At 47.6% G+C, this 17110-nt stretch overlaps 4 protein-coding genes and 6 non-coding genes across 10 annotated transcripts; all 10 read right to left on the bottom strand.

Annotated features, from left to right (window-relative positions):
- Positions 1-83: 83 nt before the first annotated feature.
- Positions 84-1274, bottom strand: LOC149330117 (uncharacterized). Its single transcript, XM_089559367.1, has one exon. It carries the CDS (start codon positions 1263-1265, stop codon positions 84-86), a length of 1182 nt encoding a protein of 393 aa, XP_089415493.1. The 5' UTR covers positions 1266-1274.
- A 146-nt stretch (positions 1275-1420) lies between these two features.
- On the bottom strand, positions 1421-1494 carry TRNAT-AGU (transfer RNA threonine (anticodon AGU)). Its single transcript has one exon. It is a non-coding gene; the product is annotated as a tRNA-Thr (tRNA).
- A 99-nt stretch (positions 1495-1593) lies between these two features.
- TRNAT-AGU (transfer RNA threonine (anticodon AGU)) lies at positions 1594-1667 on the bottom strand. Its single transcript has one exon. It is a non-coding gene; the product is annotated as a tRNA-Thr (tRNA).
- A 99-nt stretch (positions 1668-1766) lies between these two features.
- On the bottom strand, positions 1767-1840 carry TRNAT-AGU (transfer RNA threonine (anticodon AGU)). Its single transcript has one exon. It is a non-coding gene; the product is annotated as a tRNA-Thr (tRNA).
- A 99-nt stretch (positions 1841-1939) lies between these two features.
- Positions 1940-2013, bottom strand: TRNAT-AGU (transfer RNA threonine (anticodon AGU)). Its single transcript has one exon. It is a non-coding gene; the product is annotated as a tRNA-Thr (tRNA).
- A 99-nt stretch (positions 2014-2112) lies between these two features.
- Positions 2113-2186, bottom strand: TRNAT-AGU (transfer RNA threonine (anticodon AGU)). Its single transcript has one exon. It is a non-coding gene; the product is annotated as a tRNA-Thr (tRNA).
- Positions 2187-2285: 99 nt separating this feature from the next.
- Positions 2286-2359, bottom strand: TRNAT-AGU (transfer RNA threonine (anticodon AGU)). The gene has a single exon. It is a non-coding gene; the product is annotated as a tRNA-Thr (tRNA).
- A 261-nt stretch (positions 2360-2620) lies between these two features.
- On the bottom strand, positions 2621-3821 carry LOC149330124 (uncharacterized). The gene has a single exon (XM_089559740.1). The coding sequence runs from the start codon at positions 3782-3784 to the stop codon at positions 2621-2623; it is 1164 nt and encodes a 387-aa protein (XP_089415866.1). The 5' UTR covers positions 3785-3821.
- A 786-nt stretch (positions 3822-4607) lies between these two features.
- LOC149330125 (uncharacterized) lies at positions 4608-6708 on the bottom strand. Its single transcript, XM_089559368.1, has 3 exons — positions 6530-6708; positions 5099-6253; positions 4608-4656 (listed from the first exon to the last, which is right to left on the bottom strand). Exons 1-3 carry the CDS (start codon positions 6706-6708, stop codon positions 4608-4610), a joined length of 1383 nt encoding a protein of 460 aa, XP_089415494.1.
- A 1978-nt stretch (positions 6709-8686) lies between these two features.
- On the bottom strand, positions 8687-9865 carry LOC149330126 (uncharacterized). Its single transcript, XM_089559369.1, has one exon. It carries the CDS (start codon positions 9863-9865, stop codon positions 8687-8689), a length of 1179 nt encoding a protein of 392 aa, XP_089415495.1.
- Between the last annotated feature and the right edge of the window lie 7245 nt (positions 9866-17110).

Raw genomic sequence — 17110 nt, forward strand, 5'->3', positions numbered from 1 at the left:
GACTGGAGACCCAGCCCATGCAGTCCGTCACCAAAAAAGGCCATCTCGCGTCCACAGAAGCCACACACAACGCACTCACTCAACTAAGGCGGCGGCTTAGCCGCCGCTCGTTGATCGGCCGGTATATTCGGCCGCGGTTTCAGCGTCGCTCGCCTCACACCAACAGTCTTCGGGGGTGGCTCGTCGCCCTCACTCGCCTTAGGCTCTCCGTTCGCACTGTGCTCGTGCGGTCGCTTTCCTCCCTGGTTGCTGGTGGACGCATCCGTCACTTCCATGCTTTCAGCATGTTGGGGAACGACGGGAACTGACGCCCCACTCCCCGAGAGGACTTCGCTCTTTGACGTCTTAACATCTGCAGGCGGCGCTTCCTGTTGCTGCAGCTTACTGCTGAGCGTCTCCGCGGTTGCGGATGTTCCAGGAGTCGACACAGCCGGGGATTTTTCCTTCTCCGCTCCGTCGCCTGCCTCTGCTGCAGCGTCTTCCGCGTCAGCCTCGTCCATGACAAGCTCGGACGAGATGTCATTGTTGACTGGGACGGCAGCGCTCGCGTACGTGCGTACACAGCTGCTATCCTCATGTCCGTAACGGCGACAGGCGCCGCACCTTGGAACTTTGCACTCACGGCGAATGTGCCCAGTACCGTGGCAGCGCAGACAGAGCGGAGCTCTGCCCGGTACAACCACGAGAGCCAGCTCACCGCCAACCCTGACTTCGTGAGGGAGGTCTTCCAGTTTCACGCCAGGATTCATTTTCAATGAAACCAAGCGCGTCGTCGACCCCTTGCTGGCGACACCCTGGACGCGCCACCGTTCCTTGGTGACTTCGCTCACCTTGCCGTACGGGGCGAAGGCTACCCTCACGTCTTCGTCGGGCACGTTGTGCAGCAGCCAGTGTAGCTTGACGCGGACGTCTTGGTTTGCCGGGTCAATAACTAGACAGCGGCGGTCCTTCACTTTTACTTCCCGGGCAGCAAGAATTTTCTTCACCGCATCAGCACTGGTGAAAGTAATAGCCCACACATGGCTCATGCGATACGCCCCCAAGGCGATAACCTCGGGGAGCAGCATCAGCTGAGCCAGCGCATCCCTGAAATCTTCGACCCGATAGGGGCGGGCCCGCACGTCAGCGTGCAAAAACACTCTGTTTAACACAACATTTCCTGTAGGAAGGGTAGGCAGAATCACCTGATATTCATCTTCCGAGGCAAAAATCCTGTTTCCGCGGCCAGACATGGCCGCTGTAGCCGCTCCAACGGAGCCCGTCATCGCACGTCCGTCACGCTCGGTGGCCGGAAGCCGACTATCAACTAAGCCACGGCGCCGACGTTTCCTCCGCGGAAATCCGCTCATTGAAAGGACGCCCCAGTGCAACTCCGGCCTTTAAAAGAGTACCGTTAGGTGTACACTGCAAAAATTGAATGAGGCACCGGCGAGATTCGAACTCACGATCTCCTGTTTACTAGACAGGCGCTTTAACCAACTAAGCCACGGCGCCGACGTTTCCTCCGCGGAAATCCGCTCATTGAAAGGACGCCCCAGTGCAACTCCGGCCTTTAAAAGAGTACCGTTAGGTGTACACTGCAAAAATTGAATGAGGCACCGGCGAGATTCGAACTCACGATCTCCTGTTTACTAGACAGGCGCTTTAACCAACTAAGCCACGGCGCCGACGTTTCCTCCGCGGAAATCCGCTCATTGAAAGGACGCCCCAGTGCAACTCCGGCCTTTAAAAGAGTACCGTTAGGTGTACACTGCAAAAATTGAATGAGGCGCCGGCGAGATTCGAACTCACGATCTCCTGTTTACTAGACAGGCGCTTTAACCAACTAAGCCACGGCGCCGACGTTTCCTCCGCGGAAATCCGCTCATTGAAAGGACGCCCCAGTGCAACTCCGGCCTTTAAAAGAGTACCGTTAGGTGTACACTGCAAAAATTGAATGAGGCGCCGGCGAGATTCGAACTCACGATCTCCTGTTTACTAGACAGGCGCTTTAACCAACTAAGCCACGGCGCCGACGTTTCCTCCGCGGAAATCCGCTCATTGAAAGGACGCCCCAGTGCAACTCCGGCCTTTAAATGAGTACCGTTAGGTGTACACTGCAAAAATTGAATGAGGCGCCGGCGAGATTCGAACTCACGATCTCCTGTTTACTAGACAGGCGCTTTAACCAACTAAGCCACGGCGCCGACGTTTCCTCCGCGGAAATCCGCTCATTGAAAGGACGCCCCAGTGCAACTCCGGCCTTTAAAAGAGTACCGTTAGGTGTACACTGCAAAAATTGAATGAGGCACCGGCGAGATTCGAACTCACGATCTCCTGTTTACTAGACAGGCGCTTTAACCAACTAAGCCACGGCGCCGACGTTTCCTCCGCGGAAATCCGCTCATTGAAAGGACGCTCCAGTGCAACTCCGGCCTTTAAAAGAGTACCGTTAGGTGTACACTGCAAAAATTGAATGAGGCACCGGCGAGATTCGAACTCACGATCTCCTGTTTACTAGACAGGCGCTTTAACCAACTAAGCCACGGCTTTTTTTTTTTCTTTATTGCCGTCTGTGACATGATAACAAAAATGTACAAATGATAAAAACATCAGCCTAATTCGGCTGACGTATCAGGGCTTAAAATCTTCTCAATGCGACCAGCTCATCAAATACAGTAATCCATTCAGGTGGGTCAGCTTGTGCTCGGTACATTTCTCTCAAGCTCGCAACACTTTCAATAAAGTTTTCGCGCACCGAGCGAACGTTAACATCCGCGTGTCGCACTTGCATCCGTGTCCTCCAGAGGCTGTGGAGGCCCAGAAGCATGATTAAATCATACGGTACTCCTGCTTCATTCTGAATTGGCAGGAATCTGATGCCGTAGGGGTCCAGGGGAAAATCTTTTTTGACTGTTCGTTGTAGCACATCCCAATAGAAAACGGGGTCCCAACAGTCCAGAAATACATGTTCTACTGTCTCAGGTTTTTTGCATAAGAGACAGTTTGTGGTCCATGGGACAAAAATCCCCTTTTCGTGCAGCCACGTTTTAACAGGAAGTGTATTCGAGTGCAATTTAAAGAAAAAAGATTTCGTAGATGGGTTCACAGGCATATTTTTAACTCTCTTTAATACATCGTGCCCTGGGCCTCCACGATAAGGTAACCGGTAGATTGGGGTCGGTAACATGGTGTCCACCAGATCCTTATACAGCTTTTGCTTTGACACTTTAGATAAGTACTCAAGGGAAAATCGCACATGGAGCAGCCTAAAAGAGAGTACAACTTCTCGCATGTACCCATTGACAGTGCCACACATATTCGCACAAGATGAGACGACAAATTCAGGAAGAAGTCTCTGCAACCGCACTTGGATAACAGTCATAAGAAAATTATCCCTTTGATTTCGGAGAAAGAAAAAACGCGAAACAACTTGACGCAGAAATAAATGCACAAGGCCGAGGCCTCCTTTTTTCACTGAAAGAAACAAATTGGTACGGCTGGTTCTCTCCCAGTTTGACGACCAAATAAAAACAGCAAACACTCGATGCATCTTTTGAATACTGGCCCGAGATGCGCACAGCACATTCATCAAATACCATATTTTGGATACAAGGAAAAGATTGCAGACGGAGGCTCGCGCAAACATTGATAACTGCCTCCCTTTCCAGGCATCTGCTTTCTCCCTCGCCCTTGACGTATCTTCATTCCAGTGTTCACTTGCATCGCGATAATGCACTAAGGGGACGCCGAGATATTGCGTCGGCAAAGACGACCATCGCATCCTGGAAAAGTGTTCAGGCATCGCTTCCCAGTCGCCATGCCAAAAGCCAGAGCTTTTGTCCCAGTTTATGAGACACCCCGTTTGTTTGCAGAATTTATCCAGCGTGCTGATCACCTCAGTAATGCTGCCTCTGTCTGAACAGAATACCGCAATATCGTCCGCATAAGCAAGGATTTTGACGTGAGTCGACTGCAATCGAAAGCCCGTGATGCTCTCACTTTTGATGATAGCTAAGCACAGTGGCTCCAAGTAGGCCGCAAACAGCAGAGGCGATAGCGGGCATCCCTGCCTTACTGACGAATGAACTGCTATCCTGTCTGTGAGGTCACCATTAACAATAATGCGCGTGGTGCAGTTTGCATATGCCATCTTAACACCTTCTGCAATAATACGGCCTACATTAGCGTGCTCCAAAATGCTGAAAATGACATCATGGGAAACGCGATCGAAGGCTTTTGCCAGATCTAGCTGCATCATAGCGATGCGGTCCCCGAGCACATCGCAACATTCCAGCACGGTCCGTGCGACGTGCACATTTGTGGCGATACTCCTACCTTTGATTCCGCAAGTCTGGTGCGGCCCAACCAATTTCGTAATTATGCTCTGCAATCTCTTTGCTAAAACCTTCATGTACAATTTATAGTCCACGTTGGTGAGGCTTATCGGGCGATAATTTCCCACCAACAACCTCTTTTCTGGGACATCTGATTTCGGAATCAGCACTATGTACGACGTGGTGAATGAGAGTGGCACTTGTTTTCTTTCGTAAGCTTCATCTAGAACTCGTAGCAGTAACTGAGCGACTGTGGGCTTAAATGCTTTGTAAAATTCGGCCCCTATTCCATCAGGTCCTGGAGCTTTTCCGGCTTGCAGGTCTTCGATTGCAGTCTCTATTTCTTTTGCAGTTGTGGGCTGCTCAAGACGCTCCTTCACTTCGTCCTGAAGTCTCGGCAGGAGAGGCAAAAAGTCAACCAGGAAGGCCTCATTCATGTCGCGCGTATGTCCAAGAAGCTCAATGTACTGCTCTTCCAACTAAGCCACGGCGCCGACGTTTCCTCCGCGGAAACCCACTCATTGAAAGGACGCCCCAGTGCAACTCCGGTTTGTAAAAGAGTACCGTTAGGTGTACACTGCAAAAATTGAATGAGGCACCGGCGTGATTCGAGCTCACGATCTCCTGTTTACTAGGCAGGCGCTTTAACCAACCAAGCCAAGGCGCTTTTTTTTTTCTTTATTGCCTGCTTAGCACATAACAAAATTTCAACACAGCATTCACATTCCAAAACAGATAAAATCCGCCAGTGATGCTCTATTCAGCTGACGGTATTCAATTAAAAGCGCTTAAGTGCTGCAAGATGATCCAGCACTGGCATCCACTCTGGCTGCTCCTTCTGGGTCTTCAATACTTCTCTTAAATGCAATATACTCTCTATGAAGTACTCTCTGACAGATTTCACAATTTCATCAGCATGTCTGAAAGCCATGCGGTTTTTCCATATACTGTGCAGGCTCAGAGCCATGAACATGTCGTATGGGACCTCATTTTCTACGGGAAGGAAACGAATGCCATAGGGGGTAACAGGTAGCCGCTTGCTGAGCGTCCGCTGAAGAATGTCCCAGTGGAAAACTGCATCAGTACAGTCAAGTAACATATGCTCGATTGTCTCCGGTTTCCTACATATTATGCAATTTACTGACCACGGGACAAATATCCCTTTCTCCTGGAGCCATGGCTTCACTGGCAGTGTCCCTGTGTGTAATTGGAAGAAAAAGGTTTTCAGTGCTGGCCTAACCGGCATCTTCTTTACCCTTTTAAGGACATTTCCTTCTGAGCCTACACAGTATATGGAGCGGTAGATAGGTACAGGTAACCAAACATCGACAAGATCTTTATATAATTTTTTCCGTGGAACCGCGGCGAGATATTCCATTGAAAACCGAACTTTAAGCATTTGAAAAGCACGGACGACTTCCCAGAGAAAACCTCGCACTCTAGCACTTTTAACATTGCTGGAAGACATAATAAATTCTGGCAAAGCATCCTTCAGCCTCACTTGCATAACAGATCGCAAAAACCCATCCGTTTGGTCCCTAAGAAAGACAAACCTCGAAATTACTTGCCTTAAGAACAAATGTGCCAGTCCCAGCCCGCCACTTCCCACAGGACGAAACAGGTTTGTGCGACTTGTTCGCTCCCATCCCGACCCCCAAATAAACACCGCAAAGACTCTATGCATTCTCTGGACGCTCGTCCGTGCCATGCATAGTACTTGAAGGACGTACCATACTTTCGCCACAACAAACAGGTTGCATACAGTGGCACGGCCGAAAATATAAAAGTCTCGGCCGCCCCACTTGTCCGTATTTGTACGAGAACGCTGGGTTTCTTCCCGCCAGTAGTCTTCAGGTTTGCGATAGTGCTCTAGCGGCACCCCTAAATACTTTGATGGTGATGTTGTCCACTCAAAATTTTCAAAGCTCGCAGGCGCTCTGTCCCAGTTACCATGCCAGTAACCGAAACACTTGTTCCAGTTAATCAGGCTTCCTGACAACTTACAAAACCGTTTCGCATCTTTCACCGCCTCTGACACACTTTCCTTATCGCTGCAAAAAACAGCGATATCATCAGCGTAAGCCAGCACCTTGACTTCATTTGATAAGAACTGAAATCCCTTTACCCTTTCATTGCACATTAGCTTGAGACAAAAGGGTTCTAGGTACAGAGCAAATAATAAGGGGGACAAAGGACAACCTTGTCTTACTGACGATCGAACAGTGAAACTCTCAGTCAGTTCCTTATTGACAATGATGGCCGCGTTGCAGCCCGCATACGCCATTTCCACACCTCGAAGGAGCACCCGGCCCACTTTCACATGCTTTAGTATCGAAAAGAGAACAGTGTGCGCCACACGGTCAAATGCCTTTTCGAGGTCAAGTTGTAGCATGGCCACCCGCCCATCATATGCATCACAACACTCTAGAACGCTTCTTGCTACGTGTATGTTAGTCTGTATGGTGCGGCCCTTAATTCCACATGTTTGATGCGGACCTACAATCAATTTTATCACATTCTGCATCCTACTCGCCAGGACCTTCATAAAAATCTTATAGTCCACATTTGTGAGACTTATAGGACGGTAACTTTTCACTGACACACGCTTCATTGGGTCGTCACTTTTCGGTATCAAAACAATGTGAGTTTTACGAAAAGATGGAGGCAGCATACCGCTTTCGTAAGCTTCAGCCATTACCTGGCGTAAAATATGAGCTAAGATGTTCTTGTACGCTTTATAAAACCCTGCACCAAGACCATCCGGTCCAGGCGATTTTCCAGGGCTTAACTCGTCAATAGCTCGCTCTACTTCAGCTACGCTTATCGGTGCCTCGAGTCTCTGTTTTTCATCATCGTCTAATACCGGCATCAGTGGCAGGAACTCGCTTGCAAAGCCGTCTTCCACGCTTGTCTCGTGTCCCAGTAATTCGTGATAATATTCTTCGAAAGCGCGTTGAATAGCCTTACTATCGCGCACGATTTCCTTCCCGTACTCAATTTCTTTTATCTCGTTTTTTGTAGCGTGCCTCTTTTCATCACTGATTGCTCGCTTTGTCGGCGCTTCCCCCAACCACAGTCTTTCTGCGCGTGCCCGTATGGCCGCCCCCTTGTATCTTTCTTTATCGATTACCTCTAGCTTGCTTTTGATTTCCCGAGCATCTTTCGTGAACTTCCCTGGCTCTGCACTTTCCAGTGCCATGACCACATCAAGACGATGTTGCAACACTTTTTCCTCTTCATTTTGTTCATGGTGAAGCTCGCTAGCTCGTCCTATGGCGCTCATTTTGATGTCTACTTTAAACAGTTCCCATTCTCTTATGACGTTGCCTTTCGCCACTGAAAGTAAACTATCCATTTTGTTCGTAATTACCTTCTGAAAAGTTTCATCCTCTAGAAGCTTTATGTTGAATTTCCACAGGTCCCAATTAAACCGAGATTGCTTTCGTTTCGTTCCAACGGTAAACATCACTAACCTATGGTCACTGAGACTGACACTCTTAACTTGATAATTATTGCTCAATGACACAAGGCTTGTGGAAACGTATGCTCTATCAAGTCTAGCGTGACTTGCTCCTTGAAAATGCGTATATTGTGGTCTCCTACCATCGGACAAAATGCTGCCTATATCCTCAAGATTGTTTTCTTGGGCAATAGCCGTCAGGCGCCCTGCGCTTTGATCACGGATGGGCGTATTAGATACTCGATCTTCTGGGGAACACACACAGTTAAAGTCTCCCATCAGGACTGTGCATCGCTGAGTGCTGAGATACGGTTCCACCATGTTAAAAAAGGCACTGCGTTCATTGTCCTTGTTTGGTGCGTACACACAGATTACACGCCACTGTAAATTACAGAAAGAAAAGTCGCACAGAACAAAACGACCGGTATTACAAACAATTACCGATTCTTCTGTAGCACCTATCGAGTTTCTAATTAAAAGCACACATCCACCCGAAGTGCCAACAGAGTGGCAAACACACACGTTGTATCGGCTCCTGAAGGGTTCGACCATGCGGTTCGTTTGATCTTCGCTTTCCACCTTAGTTTCTTGAATTGCCACAACATCAAGGTCATTTTCCAGAAGGAGGCGACACAGTTGGTACTGCCGTCGCCTCGCAGCTAGACCCCTTACGTTAATAGTTGCAAAACGAAGTGCCGTAGCTGAGCTGGCCATCATGTACGCGATAAACCCAGACAAACCGCATGGTGCTCACCTTGATGCTCAGCCAGAATAACGACCAATCCAGTGACCTTCAGTCTTACTGCGTAAAATCCATGGGCATGGCGACGACGTTGCACGTTGTCGCGATGCTCGCTGGCTTCCTCGGTCGTCTTTCTCCCCCCTTGCCACAGCCGAGCTGTAGCCATCGTCACTGCGTTGGTGTAACCGGTGCCGGCCTTTTATCCGGCGGGAGGTTGGGCTTCGGGCGAAAGGACGCCCGACGTTGTCCCGTCGTTTTAGCTGGCGGCTCTCCCGCACTTGAAGGGGCTGGCGTTCCATCGCTAACGCTCTCTTCATGCGTCCTCTTTCCCGCTGCGCTGCTTGTGTCTGTCTGAGTAAGCTCCATTTTTTCGACGTCTCCGCCTGCTGTTGGCGCCTTCGCTGCATTGACCTTGTCTGCTTTGCCGCTGTCATCAACGGTAGTTTCTGCGGCGACCACTGCTTCCAGTTCCTTCGTTGCATCCTCGCTGCGCTTCTCCTCTACACTGTTAGTTGCAGTGGCTAGATGGTCCGCTTTCGCACTTGCTCCTCCAGCTGCTTCTTCAGCTTCAGCCTCGTCCATGAGTAGTTCGGACTCGTCCTCTCTTCTCATGGGCCCTGTGACATTTGCGTAAGTCCTGACACATTGGGACTCGTCATGCCCAAAGCGACGACAGTGCGTGCACCGCGGGACTCGACAGTCACGTCGCACATGACCCACAGTACGGAACTTTAGACAGAGCGGGGCTCTGCCAGAGACCACGACCAGTGCCTGCTCCCCGGCGATTCGCAGTTGGTGTGGTAGGTCATCAATTGTGATTCCAGGCTTCAACTTCAAAGACACTGATCTCGTTGACGAACCTTTGTCCGTGACGCCTTGCACACGCCATAATTCCCGGCTGACGTCGGTCACTGTGCCGTACGGCGCTAAGGCTTCCCGCACATCTTCATCCTGAACGTTGTAAAGCAACCAGTGAATTTTCATTCTCACTGCCTGGTTCCCGGGGTCGACAATTATGCACTGCCGATCTTTCACTGTCACATCACGGGCGGCAAGCAGGCTTTTCATTCCTTCTGCACTCTTGAACGTAACCGCCCACACGTGGTTCATTTGATACGCCCCCAAGGCAACGACCTCGGGGAGCAGTGCCAAACGAACAAGTGCGTCGCGAAAATCCTCTACCTTGTAGGGCCTGGCTCTAACGTCGGCATGCATAAAAAGCGTATTCATGACGATACGACCTGTTGGCAGGCGGGGCAAAATAACTTCGTAATCCTGTTGACTTGATACATCAGACCTGTTTCCACGGCCAAGCTGGGCCGCTGATACCGCTCCGGCGGAGCACATGATCGCACGTCCGTTCGCCACGACGGCCGGAAGTGGAATCACTAAGCCAAGGCGCTTTTTTCTTCAACATGGTATTTATTACAGTGATGTAATGTTCTATGTACATGAACTATATACAAGCCATTATGAAAACAGTGTTAAACAATACATATTGAAAAGACCATGCACTAGAAAAGGGGCAATGCAGAGCACATCACTAATAGTGAGTGCCACTCCGGTTCGTACTCAGTCTGGGCATACACGTCTCTTAGATGAACAACCATTCGACTGAAGTGATCCTTTGTAGACACAACAGGTTCACAGTGTTTGTCCATCATGCGGGTTTTCCAAAGGCTGTGCAGTCCAATCAGAAAGAACATGTCCAGGGGTTCATCAACAAATGGCAGCGCAGTGACATAGCGAACAGAATGTGGAGTCAGATGAATTCTTTTTTTTTAATGTGCGTTGCAGGATATCCCAGAAGAGTACTGCATCTTTGCAACTGATGAAACAATGCTCAATTGTTTCTGGTTCATCACAAAGGCGGCAATTAACGGTAGACACAAAAATGCCCTTTTTCTCTAACCATGTTCTAACGGGCAACGTACCGGTGTGTAACTTAAAGAAAAAGGTCTTTGTACACGGCGAGACTGGCATCTTACGTACTGTTTTGAGTACGTCATGCCCAGGTAAACCAAAATACAGAGAGCGGTACATGGGCGGAGGGAAGAGCATACGTATCAAATCCGTATACAACTTTTTCCTCGACACTAAAAAAAGGAACTCAGGAGAAAAACGAACAAGTAGGAAACAGACAGCAAATATAGGGCAGCCAAGGCGCCGGTGGAAAAGACAGCAAAAGCACGCCCAATATTCGCCGCTTACTTCTCAAAGAGCTTTGTTTCTCTTTATAAAATGTAGAAAAAAAATCATCCTCGTAGATCGCAAAGCTAATGACGGCGCTGCAGCTCGTTGTACATACTAATTTTTGTAATGTGAACGAAACTGGAAAGATGCTATAATGAGACTCCCTGCGGCAAGAAAATTTCCGATGGAAGTCACGCGCTTGGATCACCTGTGAAGGGCGCACAAAACTCACCAGTTAAGATTAACAATAAGCATTGGCTGTAGCAGGAGGATGTTCACGCCTCACAGGAAACTGAGAGCTTTTATAGTCTGCTAGTGCTTTTTCCAGATATGGAGAGTGCCTGGTCGCTTTTCTGTTGACGAGCATAAATTAGTTAATTTGACGCCACGAGAGTATCGGCAAGTTGACACATCTTTCTGCAAGCGCCGGCGCCGCACTCAAGGGAAGGGCAGCTTGATGTGTAAGTAAGGTGTTTAGGCATCACATACGACTCCTTCGCGAAGTTCTTCGAATTCGAGACGCAGTCACATATTATTGCTTATCTGAAGACAGCTGCTCATGTTCATCTCACTAGCGAGTACTGCACTTCGAAGGAAGAGTAATGCATAAACATATGTGTACAGTGCGATTGTAGCGCACGCGTTAAAAACCACCTGGTCGTCTTAACTATTATCGAGCCGTCCACTACAGCGTCGCTCATAACCAATGTTTCGTTTCGTGACGTTAAATTCGACATACCGACTTCAAATACGGTATGTTTTATTTAATTGACGACTTTTAGTAACACTGCCTGCATTCAGCAGTGAAAGCCAAAATGCGGCTTCATGGACGCAAATCCTTTTGCATGCGACGCAAGATACCGATATCGACCGGCTTCTTCGGACCACTTCAGTTTCCGTCGTTCCACCCAGTTTTTTTTTTCTGTTCTTCCGTCTTTGGTTGCAAACTTATGGTTCTCGGTTTCACGCTGGAGTAATATAGGGCCACTACGAATACGCAGGCTGTGTCAAAAAAAGCCCTCGAGTTTGCGCATGTTTGGGCATGTTTTATTCTGCGCCCGCTTCGTCGGGATCCTTCGTTGCAGATCCTCGGGCGTAAGCCAGCGAGCTTTCGTGGTGCTGAAAATACCACACGGACGTTATTTCTGTTTTACTTTGAAGTTTTGGACGACTTTGCGCTTATATGGAACAAAAGGTGTGAGCCACGGCTCAAGGGAATTAAGATTATATGCAGGAGTGCAGACAAAGTAGGCGTTGAGCTTCTAGGTCAAGATCTACCTTTAACTTGATCTACATCAAGTTAAAAGGGCGAGGACTGTGTTGGGGACACATCAGCTACCTTGTATAATGCGGAAAAAGCTTTCTGCGCGCATTTTGTTTATGCCCAGGCTTGATTTGCCCTCTCTATCGCTTCCATCCCCTTCTTTTTTAGGCACACGTGAACGCTCTGTAGTTAAGGAGAATTGATCCAAATAAAACTAGAATGATAGTTTGTGCTCTTGGTATTCATCGTCTTTCCTGTGTTCGTCTTTATCTATGCGCAACTCGTTCTTAAAAATAGCCATCAATAGTTAAACGCCACTTTCTAGAAAGCTTCATGCGCCTGACAGCCAACTAAATCTTCTTAGAGCGTTAGATTTCATTAGCTCCTTCTTCGGTTTCGCGCCATCGCCGTGCACACAGCCACCTGCCTCGGTTGGCAGGTGTCAAAGTAGAGAGGAAAAGCCGGAGAGAGAAGAGAGAGAGAGACAGGACAGGAGGCGACAGGTGGCCCAGTGACTAGGCCCTCCACCTGGGCTGCAGGGCGTGGTTGGTTCTAAGCACACCGTCGGACAAGGGTGAGAGGAAACGAGTGGAAAAGTGGAGAGAGTAAAAATGCCCTCTGCACATGTTCGGAGAGGGAGAGAGGAATCCGCAGTATCAGACGCCAGATATCGAAACGTGTCACGGCCAAAGAGGATGATTCGTTGCCTAACATACCGTAAAATATTCAAGGCAAAAGTACTGGCGCCAGCACTGAATCGTAAGGCAAGCGAGAGGTAACCGCGGGACAACTTTGTAGATGCCAACTAAACTGCTCGGTGTTTTCTCAGCGTAAAATGGCCTAATACGTACAGGCGCCCACAGACTTAGCACGAAAGACGGAGCGCGTGGCTTGGACTGCCGTCAGCGCCGAGAAGCGATAGCCATCGGGTGCGAGATAATGCTCACGGTGTGTTTACGGCGGCTAACGACAGGCGGTGCGCAGCTCGCTTTCACTGCTTTTTCGCCTGTGGCCGGTCGCCGTGTAGACAGCGCTCTCGATGGGGGCGTGCCTCCGCATTTTGCTACCGGATGCGGCCTCGCACGCCCTGAAACGCGTGACAGTTTTCTTATAGCGGGATACCGAAATTGCGCGCTTAGCTGCCGCTGCTCGCGCGCCTTGCGAGTTTGGCCCACAGGCTGCCGATGTAACAGGATAAATTTTGGGCCTCGCACCGTGCGTAGTTAACCAATACATGCTGAAACTACTATTACTACTACTGCTATTGCTCTGGCAAAGAAAACCGACGCGCTGTGTTGAAGAGTAAGAAAATGAGGAAGACCGTGACAATTTTATGCAGCAGGTTTATTTTCCATGAAACCTTACCGGCTGCACTAGCCCTTTTATGACCTGCTGCATGTTCCTGCCTTAGTACGACAGAATACCTGTGACCTCCTGTGGAATGAACTTGGAGGCGCACCACAGTGCTCACAACATTTATTTAGTTAGATCGGCAGCCTGTGGGCCAAACTCGCAAGGCGCGCGAGCAGCGGCAGCTAAGCGCGCAATTTCGGTATCCCGCGATAAGAAAACTGTCACGCGTTTCACGGGCGTGCGAGGCCGCATCCGATAGCAAAATGCGGAGGCAGGCCCCCTTCGAGAGCGCTGTCTACACCGCGACCGGCCACAGGCGAAAAAGTAGTGAAAGCAAAGCTGCGCACCGCCTGTCGTTAGCCGCCGTAAACACACCGTGAGCATTAACTCGCAACCGATGGCTATCGCTTCGCGGCGCTGACGGCAGTCCAAGCCACGCGCTTCGTCTTTCGTGTTAAGTCTGTGGGCGCCTGTACAGTAACGCCACTACAGGCGACTCAGGAGCAATGCAAGCACTGCTGTCAGTACTTTCAGAGCGGTTCATACTTACTAAGAGACACGCTGAGGCTTCTAATTCCTGCTTCAGAAAATTCTACAATACACTGTCTCTTTAACTTCACTCAATAACTTTGTGCTAATTCTATAAATCACTGGTAGTGCGCGCTTTAAAACGCGTCGCGGGTCCACACAAGTGGATTGTTGCACCAAATTTTGAACTTTGATAGAGGAAATCTCGCAAACTGCTGGATTATGCCTTACTAAAACGTAAACCGGTAAGCTGTAATCCATGAGCTTCTTGATGAAAAGGAACTAAAGCACTTTTAACCATTGCAAAGCATTTGTAAAGTGAGAAGCAGGACGCTAAGCAACCTCGAGAATACTGGATTTATAAAAAACCAGCCGTTTCATTGGCCGTCGATCCGGTTCAGATATTTCCTGAATCTGGGCTGCCATGTGAGTGACATGCGTATCCTGGCTAGAATGCCAGGTTGAAAATGGAAGAGCGAAATAGCTTCCCAAAAATTAGGGTTAGATCACGATATCTCAAAACAGTGTTTTGAAACCTGTCATTTGGTTCCAGATGCCGAGTCGTACGCGTCTTCGGGGGCAGGGGCGGAAATACCATCACCAGATCATTTTTTTTTTCATCATAAAACTGTCGAGGAGTAACCTTGCAGTAAAAGAAATTCGGTTTTTTTCAACTTGAGCTCTGCAGCCGTCCGTTTCACCACGTAGGTGAACTGTCGGCATGCGAAGGTAGACTTTCTCTTTGGTTGCTCTCCGCAGTGCATGAGGAATTTCTTTTGCCTTTTATCTTTGTCAAAAAATGGATTCGGAGATTCGAGAGCGAGCAAAGAGAGGAAGCGCAGACGGCTGCAATGTTAGAAGAATGCAAAATATGTGCCAACATTTTCCCTGTTTTTTGCCGTTAAATTTCGCCTGCTGGTGAAGATATAAGGGAATACGCTTAGATTTTCAGAAAAATTTGCTGGCCGTCCAGAGGAATGCGCTGTAGAGTTCTTTCGCTTTGGTACTTTTGCGTGCTTTTAAAAGAGCATAGCTCGGCACACCATACGATTTTATTACCTTTTGTTCATTCGAATGACGTGCAATCTTTGCATTCTTGGCAGAATATCTTTGATCATATAGCTTTCTGTGAAACCCGATGTTCGCGTTCAGAATGAAAGGGGTAACGATAGTTTATGCGTCGGGCACGTCTCTCGAAGACGTTACTAGAGAAAGATTGTTGAGAATCTAAAGTAGAGAGATCTTTCGCTAAGCATTACGCATTGAAATGCTTTCAAAATTTCGTATTGTATTGGCGTTGCTTATCGCTAAGATAAGCAGCGCCAATATAACACGGAGTTTGGAGAGCATTTCAATGCGTGCTGTGTACACTACACACGCTGCTTTCCATGGAAGACAAAAACTAAAAAATCTAAGATCCGAAAACCATGGGTAACCCCCCTTCACATGAAAATGATGAACCGCAAAAGTAAGCTTTTCAAGCGTTTTATGCTCACTAAGAATCCTGCTGATTTAGTTTCATTCAAAAAATATCGTAATAATCTAACAAGTGAGCTAAGGCGCGCTAAGCAAGCTTACCAGCAGCGCTTAGTTAGTAATAACAAGCACAATCCCCGACAGCTATGGAAAGTTTTGAATGAAGCTTTTGTCCACAAAAAACATAACAAAACACTAGGTGAACTATTTGTCGAAAATGAGCTTTTATCCGGGGCCTCCCTTGCACAGAAATTTAACTCTTTCTTTACTGCCTTTAAGCCAACCGGAGATGTAAAACCTGCCACTAGTACAATTAGCAATATGCCTAATGAATCACTGGTCTTTTATCAAACGGATTCGGAAGAAGTGTTCTCAGTATTAATGAATCTGAAATCAACACGCTGTGTGGATTATGATGGGCTGCAAATAAAACCGCTGAAGTTTGTTGCAGACCTAATAGCCCCGTATCTAGCTTTCATTTTTAATCAGTCCCTTTCATGCTCTATTTTCCCTAATGAAATGAAAAATGCCAAAGTAACAGTTATCTTTAAAGGAGGTAATAAAGCCGTATTAACCAACTACCGCCCGATTTCCGTACTTCCGGTTTTTTCGAAGGTATATGAAAAGATTATTCTAAAAAGAATGGATAGCTTTTTTACTAAACACAGCTTGCTAACAGATTCACAGTTTGGGTTTCGAAAAGGACGCTCTACCGATTCTGCTCTCCTCTCACAAAAAGAATTTATCTTGCAAAATTTTGAACGCAAATGTCTAACTCTCGGTATCTTTGTTGATTTCAGTAAGGCTTTTGACTTTCTTAACCACACTATTTTGCTTGCTAAACTAGAAATGTATGGTGTTCGAGGAATGTGTCTCCATCTTCTACGGTCATACCTCACTGATCGAAAGCAGGCTGTTTTCTGTGATGGACATGGATCCACTCTCCAGGCTATAAACTGTGGCGTGCCTCAGGGCAGCCTTTTAGGTCCTTTTCTCTTTAACGTATATATAAATGACCTCGTAAACATTGACAGTGACGTTAAATTCATTCTGTACGCAGATGACACCAGTATTTTCTTAACGGGCTCCTCAACAGATCATTTATTAAATCGCGGTAATGCTGTTCTTAAAACTTTGCATGCGTGGTCCGTTCAAAATGGGTTGTCTATTAATACCAATAAATCTAAAGCTGTTTTCTTCAGACCTAAAAACATCAAAATTAACTTAAACGATGATATTCAACTTGGTAACCATAAAATAGAAATAGTAGACACCTTCAGATCACTCGGGGTAATTTTTGACGCCTGTATGAGCTGGACCGCACACGCAACACATCTTCGTAAGAAATTAGCTCCTTCCGTTGGTTTTCTTGCTCGGTACCGCACTGAATTTCCTCCCTGTATAAAACGAATGATTTATCATGCCCTATTCCAATCACACATTAACTATTGCCACATAGTTTGGGCTACCACATCCAAAACAAATCTACAGAAAATTCTAATTCTCCAAAAGAAAGCTATCAGGATTATCGAAGGTGCCAGTTTTACTGCCCATACGGCTGAATTGTTTATTAAGTATGAAGTAATTCGTGTAAATATTTTTCTTGAGTACCGCCTATTATACTATCTCAAATTTTCTTCACCATCAATATGTAATTTTTTGCTTAAAATCGCAATGTTAAAGCCCATAGAAAAGTATGTTCAAACCCGATCAACTGCAAAATGGAAACTTCCACGCACTAGAACTAATTATGGTAAACAAGCACTTAATTTTCTTAT

The sequence above is a fragment of the Amblyomma mixtum genome, chromosome 9, assembly GCF_055824585.1.
Source record: "Amblyomma mixtum isolate Tamu chromosome 9, ASM5582458v1, whole genome shotgun sequence".
In the NCBI taxonomy this organism is placed as follows: Eukaryota; Metazoa; Arthropoda; class Arachnida; order Ixodida; family Ixodidae; genus Amblyomma; species Amblyomma mixtum.

Coding starts and splice junctions, on each gene's coding strand:
- LOC149330125 (XM_089559368.1), bottom strand. CDS start 6,708: ATGCTACAACTTGACCTCGAAAAGGCATTTGACCGTGTGGCGCACACT. Junction 6,254..6,529: donor GAGAGTTTCACTGTTCGATC/GTCAGTAAGACA, acceptor TAACTGGGACAG/AGCGCCTGCGAGCTTTGAAA. Junction 4,657..5,098: donor CTTGCAGCACTTAAGCGCTT/TTAATTGAATAC, acceptor CTGCAAAAGAAA/TAGAGACTGCAATCGAAGAC.
- LOC149330117 (XM_089559367.1), bottom strand. CDS start 1,265: ATGACGGGCTCCGTTGGAGCGGCTACAGCGGCCATGTCTGGCCGCGGA.
- LOC149330126 (XM_089559369.1), bottom strand. CDS start 9,865: ATGTGCTCCGCCGGAGCGGTATCAGCGGCCCAGCTTGGCCGTGGAAAC.
- LOC149330124 (XM_089559740.1), bottom strand. CDS start 3,784: ATGCCTGAACACTTTTCCAGGATGCGATGGTCGTCTTTGCCGACGCAA.